The following is a 12,901-nucleotide window of genomic DNA, read 5'->3' on the forward strand; positions in this document are numbered from 1 at the left end:
GTGTGTGTGTGTGTGTGTGTGTGTGTGTGTGTGTGTGTGTGTGTGTGTTTAAAATATCTCATAAACTACTGCATGAATTTTAATGAAACTTCATCTGTAACTGATTAACCTTTGGAGCCACCCCAATTAAAGACGGCTGCCACACCCATCCGATCTCAGAAATCACAAAAATGACGGCAACTTCTTCCGTTTTACAGATCTTGAGCTAAAATGTGATTTGGTTGATTTAATCACGACGCACACTCTGAGCTTTGTTGTTATGGCTTGACCAGCATCTGTCTTCTTAGTCTCCAGCTCTGGATGATATGTTTTACAGCTTTAAAATAAGATGATTTATAACATTGCTGTGGGATTTTTAAAATTTGAAAGAAATCAACAAAATTTGAGTCTTTTTAAAAAGTCAAACCCATCTTCTATGTAGCATTTATGGTTTAAAATTTCCAACCTTTCAGTAAAAAAGGAAAGTTTTGTAAATTAATCCCAAATTCTGTTAAAAAAAATGTGTGAAAAATTTATTTCGGAAACAAAGTTGTAAGCAGCATATGTTATCTATTTTGAAGCCATCACCTTCAAAACTTCATTTATCATGTATCTAATATAATAATAAACATGATCCCTTTATCTATTTGATGCATTTATGAAAACAGGAAATCTTGGTTCTCACCACTGAGACGTAAAGACTCCATAAAACACCGTGTTCTTCCAGTCCTCCGGGCTTGGCGTGAGCACAAACATGTCTTGGATTATGTTGAAGGGAAAGCCGTCATCGGGCAGCGAGCACAAGAGCTGCGCCTTCAGGAAAGTGGTCCACTTCTTCTGCAGCACCCTCTCACCGCCGACGTCACCCTGCAGCGTCAGAGGTGTGGAGCCAGTTGAACACAAAACCAGTAGAGGGTGCAAGATGACCAAATATAGACTTTATTATATACGGTACACTGTTTAATTAACATGTTTGATGTCATGGCGTCTGACAGGCTTGTTTCACATCATGAAAGATAAAAAAAAACACGGCATATGCTAAATGTTCTTCATCTTTTCCATGATGAAAACAAATGTGCCCACGTTTGTCAGACAGATACACCCCGAGGCAGAACACTTCTAGGTCATGGAAACAATAAACTAAGGGCCCAGAAGAAGGCAAGTGCTTTTTAATGAAGGGGGTGGGGATCATTGCCCCTAACTGTTACGTTTTTCACCGACATCACTGCTGTGATCCAGCGCCTGTGGCACGAGCCTTTAAAGAGCTCCGAGGGGCACGAGGGACCCCCCGCTGACACGAGGACTAATTTAGCTTACACAGATTGAGTGGCGAGATATATCGGCACAAATTGGGAGGACATCTTTAAGCCTCAGAGTGAAAGTGCTTGTATGAGATGTGTTTAAAACAGATTATSTTACACAGAGGAGCTCAGACTGAATGACCACACGGATCCAGCAAAATGACAGGGCAGYGATTTAATGACGTGCTGATCAGATTAAAAAAAAAGAGACCTAGCATTCATTGAAGGAATGCTGCCACTTTGGTCAGACCTGTGTGTGTTTGTGGAAAATGACTCTACCACTTCAAACTTTAGCTCCATTTAGGTCTTTTTGTGTTATGGTCACCATCTTGAATTTAGTTGATGTCAACTGTTACTGAACTAAACTAAAGTCGCCCCCTTGTCCCTCACCCTTCGCTCCCGGGCTTTGGGCCTCTTAAGGAATAGTGGGTCCTCACAAGTTTGTATATTACAAGGTTACAATTGCTAGAACACACACAGATAAGGGACAAAATGTATTTGAGTTGCYAATAATACTAAAGATGTAAAACCTGAGCTCAGTCTTCTTCAGTGTAACCTCACTGCAGCAGTGACACGTGACCAATACTGAGCTTCTGAAGCAATTACTTCTTGTAGAAAACCCAGACAGATAATGAGGAACATACATATTCTCTTGTCCTTCTGGCTAAGCCTAGTTTTGTAATTTAATGCCACTCTGAGCCTAAACTGACTGCAGAATAATTGAAGTAAAATGCATTCATTAATCGCTTGTAAAAGCAGGCCTTGTTCTAAAAGCCACAAACATGGCCGACAGTAATGTCCGCTTTCTGAGAACAAGCTTTAGATGAGAACATGTTTTGATTTGTTTGTTCCAGACAGGGAGAAAAAAAACATTGTTTATCCTTCTGATTCAGAGCTAAAGTACCCTAATATACACAACAAAAAGTACACAGAAAGTCAAACGTGATCATTTAACTCCAGCCCTCTATGAGGTGCATGACTCAGTATTTACTCTGAAATCAGTGATTAATTCGATCATCATCAACAAACAGGACCATTTACTGAGTATTTGCGTTATTGCCCGATACAGTTTCATTTAACTTCTGTTCGAGGCACATTGCTAATTTACTCATGGGTAATTATACTAGAATAATTCATACTGAGCAATTTTAATTTACCCATATGTGAAAACCTCAGCCTACAAAGAGCTACATGAGTCAGTATTTACATGAATCTGTTAGGTAGAGTGTTTGGTGTGAAAAGACGAAGACAATTCACCCACTGATGGTGAAACAAACTCCTGATTCACAACTGGGTTTGTTTCACAACACGTCTTCCGTCTGGTAACTCGTATTTGTCACTCTTAAATAAAAGGAGTGTTCCTTGGAGAAATTAATATCTCCCACAGTTTTGTCCCAAAACAGCAAATTGAGTCATCAAGCAGAAGATCGTGGGCTGCCCTCTATTATGTTGCACATCTGGAGTGTTTTTAACCTTGAAATTATTACTTTTTTTGTACAATAATCCTGTTTAAATGTGTCCTTCTTATGCCATGTAGTCTGTTTTTACCTTTTATACTGTTTTTACTTTTTATACGGTTTTACTTTTTCACTCGAGGAAGCAAACCCAAATTCCAATGTACTCTGGTGCAAAACAATAAAGCCTATTCTATTCTATTCTATTCTATTCTATTCTATTCTATTCTATTCTATTCTATTCTATTCTATTCTATTCTATTCTATTCTATTCTATGCTATTCTATGATCATCTTCTGATAAAAATAGCTGCAGATAAAACTGTATAGGTTCAAATTTGTAAATGACGTTTTTGCACGAGCAAAAAAAGAGTTAGAGCTCAAAGTGTGTGTTGAACATGACTCTCAGCTACTACCACACCAAACTTTAGCTAAATATCTGTAAGTTTGACTGAGTTACAAGGTAATTAGACAAATATCCTGTGAAGTAAGCTTTTTTTCAGGAAGTTAAAAAAATAAAAATCAACTTAGTCCATTTGAATCYGAGCAGTTCTGSCTGGTTTCTAAATCCAGATCTGCGRACAAATATTTGTTWAGAGCTAAGAGAGAGGATTTGGAAACAAAGACTCAAACAAAATGGACAGATAAGAGCGAAACGTTTTCTAATCTATGAGCTACGCATTTAAGCTGAAATCAGCTTTCAGAAGACGACGTGTGCATCTGTAGAAGCACAAACACACAGGAAAGAGGAAACCAAACAAACGAGACTTGTATAGATGCTGTAGGGGGAGACTTCTCTACGGCGTCTGTGGACTATCTGGCATCACTCACCTTACACACACGAGCGATGCGTGACACGACGGTGTTGTCAAAGAAATCAAACTCCTTCCCCGCTTCGCTGAAGAAGAAGTAAATCTTATCGTCGTCGCCCACGAGGTTGCCCTTGGGCAGGCTCTCCTGTATGTAAGCAGAGCCAACAAAGGCCGGGTCTGAAAGGAAAGTAACAATACTATCACGCCGCTATCCGGGAACTGACATCCCTACTGCTGAATGGAATCCTCTCACAACACAGATCACAGGTAAACACTCTCATGGTGTTATAATGTAGACAAACAACACACTAAAGCTGACATTAATCCGGTCTAAGATTAGATGGCAACTCATACACGGAAAGGCTCATGTCAGAAAAATCTTTGTTTTTCAGTCCAGTACCTTGAAGCCAGTTGAGAGAGTTTTCCGTTTTCAGAGCAGTGCCTTGGCTCAGACTCTTGTAAATGATGGGTTCATTCCCTTGGAAATTACTGACGGTGCCGGCATAAAGCTCTCCACCTGCAGCAAAGAGACGAAGGCAAAGCATTGTCACAAAATGTATCACGAGCTGCAACAAAATGTAAAAGCTATGTTGCAATTTGTTCAACACCAATTCCAAAAAAAACGTTGTGACATTGTGGAAAACATAGAAACAAGAACAGAATGCAGTTATTAGCAAATCCTATAAACCCATATTTTCTTCACACTTGAACATAGTAGACATATCAAATATGTAAATTAAGCCAATTGTATGATTTTCTAGAAACATTTAGACTTTTATGACAACACATCCCAAATAAAAATGGGACAGGAGAAACAATGTAAAAGTAAATGGTACAAAAAAAAAAAAACAGCTGAGGGAGGATTTTGCAACTTCTTAGTGTACTTGCAACAAGTCCATAAGAACTGGATATAAAATGTGAATTTTTAGGGAAGTAAAGATTGACAGCAGTTCATCTGTCTTTAAAAATAGTGGAACAATATCAGAGTAATGTTCCTTCAAGTCAGTACTGGATTCTGTTCTGGACATCACTGGGTGGACTCAAGAATATCACGCCATCTGCAAATGTTGAATAATTAAAGCTCTATTCAAAAAATATATCTGTATTGAAATGTAAAATTATTTTTGGAAACCGCACGGTCTCTGTACTAAGGAGGAGAGGGACCATCCAGTTTGTTATCAGTGCACAGTTCAAAAGCCTGCCTCTCTGATGGTATGGGGGTGCATTAGTGCCTCTGGCATGGGCAGCTTATGCATCTGTCCATGATGAAAGTATAAACAGGTTTGAGATCAACTGATCCAAAAATCAGGCTAAAATGAACAAGGATTGTTGAACAGCTAGAAKCCGATCTAATTTAAGAACGGGACAATATTTCTCTCCAAAACCTCAAGAAATTATCTCCCCAGCTCCTAAACGCTCCATTATTAAAAGACGGCGATGCTTCGCGGTGAGCTCATTGTAAATGTAATACTGGTTTATGGAGGTTTGTAAATCAATAGATTCCATTTTATTTTTATGTTTTACACAACGTGCTAACATTTTCAGATTTGGGGGGGGTGTTTATGAGTTCATCATCTTCACAGACTTACTGCACTGCTCCTCATCTTCAACACAGCGTGRACATAAAACCTAACCATCAAACCTCTCAGACCTACCAGCCATGATGGCCGTCGACTTGTACTCAGGGTTGAACGGGCAGCGGCTGCGTCCATCCTCTGTCCAAATCTCACCAGCGTTGCTTTTGGCAAAGGAGAAGTCAGAGGTTTTCTGAAGGACACACACACACACTAGATGTGACAACGTGACTTAGATTACAGCTGAGCTGACAGTCAGGCTGTGGGGAAAAAGAAGATGGTCTGGTTTTTGTCTTTGGTTAAAGTTGAAGCACAGGTCATCTGTTTGTTTTTATGCATTGATCTTAAAAGGCTTTAAAAGATTTCCAGAAATGGACTGAAAACCAGATTGATTTTGATGTAATCCGATTAGATGCATTAAATATTTTGATTCTTTCCCTGCGAGCACCGGGATAACAAAATAATGCGCTGATATTGTATTTGCGTGAGACAGACTGCTAATGGAGTTGAGAGGCAGGGAGTGGCGTTCTCCTTCCTCTGGAATCAAATAAAAGAAATTTCAGGAGAAGAAAAAAGTTCATCGTAGGGGTAATCAACTTTTGACCCTCACAAAAAACAAACCATGAACGAGCTCTGGTCACTGTCACAGATTTTTCTGTGGAGACTCACAATGTAGGCACAGATGGGGCTGAAGGCATACGTTCCACACACGTACAGATGAGTGCTGTTCATACGCAGTAAGATCTTGATGTAGTTGAAACAATCCTTCTGTAGCAAAAACACAAAAATGAGAATTTTATGAAATTACTTGTAATTATCTTCACATGAAACATGAAAAAAAATATTTGTTTGCATCTTACTTAAAAAAAGGCAGGGGAAAAAAAGATAAGGAAAAGCAAAAATGCTTTGTGGGAAATGTGTTAGAAGTGGGGTTCTGGAGATGTTATGAGCTAAGGTCAAAGAAGATAGCTGCTGTTAAATACTTTTTGCTGAAATAACTATGTAGTGCAAAGGTGATGATGGGCTATTCAACTAATAATAACAACGGTACGGAAAACACTCCATTATGGGAAATAAGTGTTAAATTTGTTTATTTTATTGCACTGAATTTTGAATTGGAATTTCAAATTAAGCAAATAAAATAATTAAGCAAAAATTTTTTTGGGTCGGGGGGCTTAATTGGCAGGCTGGACAGAAGTCACCTTTGGGCTGGATCTGACCCCCAAGCTGCCAGTTGAACGGTCCTGATGTAAATTTTTAACATCTGTCTCTCACTGGTCTGTGATTGTTTAGAGACAAAACTGTAAAAGAACATTTGTGCGTTTTTGCTTGGACTCAGAGTATAACGGCGCTTGTTTACTAGGGCCACAACAGTACATGTATCTGTATTGAACCGTTCAATACACACTATGTATCAAACAATACAGATTTCTAAAATTTATTTTATCAGCTTGTCTTCTGAAGATGCTCTGTGTTAAAGGATCATTGGATCTGTGTTCAACTACTCCACCTAGGCTGCACTGTCGAGCGCAGATCCACCGAGGAACTCGCTGTTTCAGCAACATTTAATTAAAAAACTGTTCATTTGACGTTTAACTAATGTTCATAATTAATTTAAATAAATTACAAGTTATAAAGGGCATGGAAATGTCTCTTTTTTTCGTATCAAAAATATACTGAACCGTGACACTAAAGTACCGAACCAAATCGTGAATTTTCTGTATCGTTGCACCCCTGTTGTTTACGTAACTTTGTAGAAATCGCAACTTTTGCATGAAATTCCTGTAAATATCAGGCAAATATGTTTATTGCAGCTTGGTCACCAAGTTTCCTAATTTTGTCTCAGTTTTGTTGCAACACTTTACTCACTCGTAATTTGGCTTCATAAGTTGCAAAATCCTCTCAAGTTTCTCACATCTTCTGACTCTTGGAAACTAAATGAAGAATTGTTTTGAGGCATTTTGGAAACTCGTGTTTGCGACTTATCACCAAAAACAATGACAAGTAGGCTAAAGCACTGAGAAAAATGTTTAGACTTGGGTTGTTTTGTCCAGGAAAACAACACGTCAGTCCTTCAGAACTGAAGCATCCAAGCCATCAAGCCTTCCACAACAAGGAAGATATTCATTTAATATTTTAATTGCCCATCTAAAAAAAAAAAAACATTTTTAAGCATTTTTTTAACTGCATACTTTGAAAACAGCTCCAGCTCCTGGTGCTAAAGTGCTTCAGAGTTAGAAAAGTACTTGACTGCGAGTGAGTAATGTGACAAAAGAAAGGGTATAATGGAGGAAAAGAGTCCTTGACAGGAAGGGAAAAATCCATTGTTTTAAAATGGAAGACAGGAAATGTTCTGTTTTCTAAATGATCCAACAGAAAAAGCAAGCCTGAACTCATGATGTGAGWCCAGGTTCTTTAAACCAGCAGGTGACTCGCCTGAAGATCTTTGCCTTTGAAACTGCACTCCTCTCTCTTCGTCTCTGGAGTTTTCCAAGTTAGCTGCAGGAGAGAGAGAGGAAAAAAAAAACAAGAACACTATAAAACTCTGAATAATAAACTCACATTGGACTTTAGGTATTGTATTGTATTTATGACTAAACTGCCTAAGAATTCAAATAACTAATAATATCTATTCAGTCTAAATGAAAGAGCTGTTTAAAGCTCCAGCTCTTACATTTCTCTGTAGTTTGGCGGCGCTGATATCAGAGAGGTTGAGAGCAACGAGAACCTCCCGGGCGCCCACATACAGCATGTTGTCTTCACTGCTGAGAAGGAGGGAGGTAAAGTTGAAGACCCCGCTGGCTGAGAAGCTTCTGGTCGTTCTTTCCTTTGCATCTGAACGGAAAARGAACATAAAATATTAATGGGTCCGTCCCAAATGATTAGTGAACATCATTCAGTTCAATACATACATTGTTGCAGAATCAACTGCTCGAATGTGCAAACATGGATTTTGAAAATGCTTTTTTTGTTCTCTGTTTTTATAGAATAAAAAGCTGAAACTGACAAGCAGTTATTTGTTTTATGACATAAGCATTGACGTAAACTATAATCAGTGAATGAGGTAAAGGTGAAATTATCACGTCTCCTAATCTCTGCTGCTGTTGCTCTGCAGGCCCACATGTGTCTGAGTTCTGCAGCTGCCTGCAGACCCAGCTTGAACAGTTTTTCCTCTAACTGCACGTCGGCACAAACAGCAGCGAGCCAATGGAAACTTGACATGACTGAAGCTGTGATTCAGGACCTCTGACCCTAAAACGTGATGACTCGGGCGGGGGGGAATAACAGATCAAAAGATTTGTTTATTTAACTTTGGAACTGCTAACATTACATGAAAAGGAAAATCTTTTTACTAATGCATTTGGGACTGAATATTTACTGGAGTGGCAGGGGGATACTAAGTATTTTTTAATTGAAATTAATAAAAAAAAAGGAAGAAGAAACTGTTGCAAATTTAGCATAAACACAAACACTTTGTGGGAGTTCCAGCTAAAGTGAGAAGCTGAAACATACAGACTCAGAAACACAACACTTTTACATTTATTCTTTTAATTTCTTACTTCAGTACTTTTAAAGCTGTGTTATTTACTAAATGTTCTCACTGCAATATCAACGAGACCAGTTAAAAAAAGAAAAAAATAATAACAGCTGCTGACTATTCATTTGTGAGCAGAATTTGTGGACGGCTGCCAGCACCGTGTGTTTGTTTACCTACAGAAACAGCTGAAGTTAAGCAGGTCAACAACAACAACGTTTGTGGAAGAGTCATTTGTGATTAAGAAATCCAACTGTTCTCATGCGTTGGTAAGTGTTTATACTAGACTTGTTGAGTAAAGTATGCGGAAAAAAGTGCATTGTTTACATTGAGTGCATGCCCACATTTTTTCTGAACTGCTTATCTGTAAAACTAGGAAACAGTTTTAAACGGCACCATTTGATATAATTCAGAATAGCCTTTTTTATGTTTGCTTTCATAGTTTGCAATGCGTAGTGCACAAAACGACAAGCTTGCATTAAACTTTTAAAAACGTCATGAATGCTGTAAGGCTGAAAAAATAAACTCATGGAAACCATAAAACTAAATGTAGCAAAATAGAAAAAAATCAGTTTTGCCCCCAGTGCTGAGGGTGTGTGGCTTAAGAGGTTAATTCTTTGTAACATCTTGGCAAATTAATAAATGTCTGATTTATAAACCATTAATAATTACTTAATAAAGGTGCTCTTATTGACCACCTCCACTGCGAGCTGGAAAACGTGCAAAACAGTGTTGTCACCTGACCTGACCTGATGGAGAAGAAAGTTGAGCAGACAGAACCTGGGCTAAAACCCACACATGCTGGTGGAACGACGACACTTTCAAACTAATGGAGCTCAGGTAGAGCTGATTAGAAAGTGCAGTCAGGATGACCTAAGATAACCTCATCTCAGTGCCGCAGCAGGTTAAGAGACTTCCTCTCCCTCGGGAAAACAACATGCTAATAGCGGTCCTTTGCCACAGCAACCGCGGAGCGTTTTGTACCTAAATCTGTCTGTAAAACCACAAGAGGCTCCGCTCTCCGTTCTGCACACCAACCCACCGGGACCGCTGTCTCTGCAGGATAAATGGACTGCTGCTCTCACGTTGGTACCGTACCCCCCCCCCCCCCCCMMACACACACACACACACACATACACATATACACACAAACAAACCTTTGGCAAGTTTAACCATGTATGATTTATGGACAGAGACACGCAGAGGCCGACGATTGAACCGAAACAAAAGCTCTGATCAATTTTCCTGAGGAGAGATATCTGCAAAATGATTGTCTGGAGTCAAACGTATAAAGCACAGTGGACAGAGGAACAATGGGACCAGGGTTTGGGCATCATTAAGGAGATGCAGGAGCCAACTGGGCTGAGCTTTACTTTCATTATTTCAGGGAGAAGCATTGTTCAAAGTGCACTAAAACATCACTGCACTGGAAAGTCTGCATCAAAGACGCTTTTAATTTCTTAAAATGCATTCATTTTATGTAAAAATATCTAATTAACACTAATACGTGGACAGTTTCTGTCACAACAGGACAAAAACATCTAAACTCTCCTTCACTCCCTTTTTTTAATTAAAAAAAAAATTTGTGGTACTTTTCATGACAGTTCAGCTCCACAAATGGTAACATCKGTGTTGCAGCTTGTGTTTGTGGCAGAAATAATCGTTGCAGCTTTTTTTTTTGTCTTTTTTCCAAAAGGAAGGGCACAAAATTTAGACGTGCACGTCACGGTTCAAGAAGATAAAATGAATGTAACCAGGAATTCGGTGGACATATGGAAATAAAACAGCCTGGTTATCCTGCTATCACTTGTTAGCATGCTTAGCTATGAGCTGTGTAATATTGGAAGTAATATGGGAGGGCAGAGGGACAAATTATCATGACTTGTCCCCCTATCTCCCTCCTATGAACACTCTCTGAGTCAAAGACGTCCACTGCCTGTAGAATACATCAGTTTTACCCAGAATTAGTTTCTATTGCAGGAAAAAGTCGGAATAAAAGCTGAAGTCAGAGGATTTTCATCTTAAAAACACTCCAGCAAAGAAAAAAACACCCCGTTTTTCCCATCTGTTTTAATTTCTTTGGGATTTTAGAACAATTTTAAAACCTTTCCTGACATCACATCCTTACACAAAGTCATAAAGAAACAACCTTCTGTCCGGCTGAAGCCGGCGGGCGGAGCTGGAGGTGTCACACCTCATCACGCCGCYGATAAGAAACCTCTGATCCTGCAGCTCTGTGTGGTTAAAGCACTTCAGCCGTGACCCCTTTTTTTTTTATAACCACATGAACTGCATCCACTTTGGTTCAACCTCTGACAGCTGTAAGCAATACACCATYGCAGCCGTTATTATGTTATTAAAAGTAATTCCTGCAAACGACTCTGCTAAATGGCCTCAGACTGACTTGCTAATCTGTTTAGGGAAGAAATTAATTATGTTGAGCTTAAAAGAATCCAACATTATTACTGATGAGTCAAAATAATAATAATAAAAGCGCAGAACATCCCCTCCTGGAAGGGAAGTGTAAAGTATTTTTGTCTTTTACTGACATGGATCCAAATAGTTTTCTTTGAAGAGACATATGAAGCAAATCTTCTTTAATCACTTCTTCCTGCTCTAAGGACTAAAACTGTAAAAATGACCATAAAAACCCTCTTTTTGACGGTTTCAGCTTCTTCTTAGCAAACACAGATTCTACAGTAAATAATTGTCAAAAGTAATCAATTTGCTCTGTCACTAGAAAGGGACCCTGAAAAAAACTGCCCCGTCTCCGAAAATTTTACCATAGATCATCTTTAAAGAATGCCAGATGTCTCGTTTCCAGTCCTCTGACCACAAACACGACCCACATTCTCAATGARCGCTCACAAATAATAGAGCTTCAGAAGTAAGAGTTGCGTTTTAAACAAGGTCAAACATACCTTTTTATTTAAAAGAAACGAACATGCAGAGACACAAATTTAACCCTAAACTCTGCTGTAGTGCAACACAGCAAGCCTTTCAGCTAATGAAGCAGAGAGCACCGAGACAGGAAGCCGCAGTGTCAGCAGGGGTCAAACTGTAGCGTTGGTTGCATAGTCTGTATGATCAAAACAGAAAAAAAGAGCCCGCACTTAAACGATAACTAGATTATCACCAAAACTAGCTATTGTGGAGCCGCGGCTGAATGGGTGATTGTGTGGAGAGCTGCAGGACAGAAGGSCGAAGCATCTGGAGAGCATTAAAGYCAACTGGTGGAGCGGCTCGGCCCAAATGATTTAAAGGAAGCTGCAGGCCGGCTGTTTRTGTTGGTAAACTGTTAGTAAGAGATTTGTGCTCGTTCTGAATGACTCGAGGAGTGCCATCGCTGAGGGTAATTCAGACAGCAGGGATCAGTATTAATGAGCTTCAGTTTTATAGTGTGGAACACCAGGAAGCTGGTTAATCTGTAAACATTTTACAACTCTTTCCTCTTGTAATTTGCAAAAAAAAAAAAAGTTGTATTTCTCAACTCAGAATGGTGGCTTTCTCATGAGAGTGCTGATAAAGCAGACTTCATTCATTTAGAGARTAAAAATGCTGAGTTAAGTAACATCTCTTGAAGACGTGCATGTTACTCACCACTTCCTGTCAGCAGCTACAGTTTGTTTACATGGACATAATCGGAATAAATGGCCACTCAGAATAAAAACGTGTCACCTCAGTTTAAAGGTGGTTTATGCGGATTGATAATCCAAACACAATGCTATTTTCTAATTTACCAAACTGTGCCCATCTTAGCGTTAGCATTCACACTTTACACATTTGTTATTCATTTTTATGAACTCCAAAAAGAAAATAGATCAGGAAAAAAAGGTAGAATTTGGTTGAAAAGTAAAGAAAAACCTAAAACAGACTCTTTGTTTTGAGGTGTCAYGATTTAATATGTTTTATGGTCGTGTCATGAAGTAAAAGCAGAAACATTTGGGCTGTTAAAAAGGTATTTCAGGTGGTTCAGGAACAGACTCTTCTCAGAGAGACAATAAATCAATTTGGGGTAAACGTTGCAGACACTTAGGGGCAGAAGAAAGTGTGTAGCTAATACTGAAAAAAAAAAACTGAATTGAAAACCCAAACATATTGAATCAGTTGATTAATAATAAAAGAAAGCAAGAAATCTTACCATTAAAATAAAGTCATTTTTGTCCCTCGATTATCAAATCTTCACTTTAAGACAGATGCTGTCATCACACCGAATGAAATAAGAAGTTTGGTGAATCAAAAACTGC

The 12,901-nt window shown here is 38.9% G+C and overlaps 1 protein-coding gene across 1 annotated transcript in view; it reads right to left on the reverse strand.

The window, feature by feature from the left end:
• sema4ba (sema domain, immunoglobulin domain (Ig), transmembrane domain (TM) and short cytoplasmic domain, (semaphorin) 4Ba) overlaps positions 1-12,901 on the reverse strand; it is a gene marked incomplete in the record, with an annotated part of 45,651 nt that overhangs the window by 7,895 nt on the left and 24,855 nt on the right. Inside the window, 7 exon segments of the mRNA XM_014003542.1 lie at positions 665-846; positions 3,565-3,722; positions 3,946-4,062; positions 5,201-5,312; positions 5,789-5,887; positions 7,556-7,618; positions 7,794-7,954. Of these exon segments, the coding sequence (XP_013858996.1) occupies positions 665-846; positions 3,565-3,722; positions 3,946-4,062; positions 5,201-5,312; positions 5,789-5,887; positions 7,556-7,618; positions 7,794-7,954 (892 nt within the window).

This window comes from Austrofundulus limnaeus, unplaced genomic scaffold, assembly GCF_001266775.1.
Source record: "Austrofundulus limnaeus strain Quisiro unplaced genomic scaffold, Austrofundulus_limnaeus-1.0 Scaffold19, whole genome shotgun sequence".
Classification (NCBI taxonomy): Eukaryota; Metazoa; Chordata; class Actinopteri; order Cyprinodontiformes; family Rivulidae; genus Austrofundulus; species Austrofundulus limnaeus.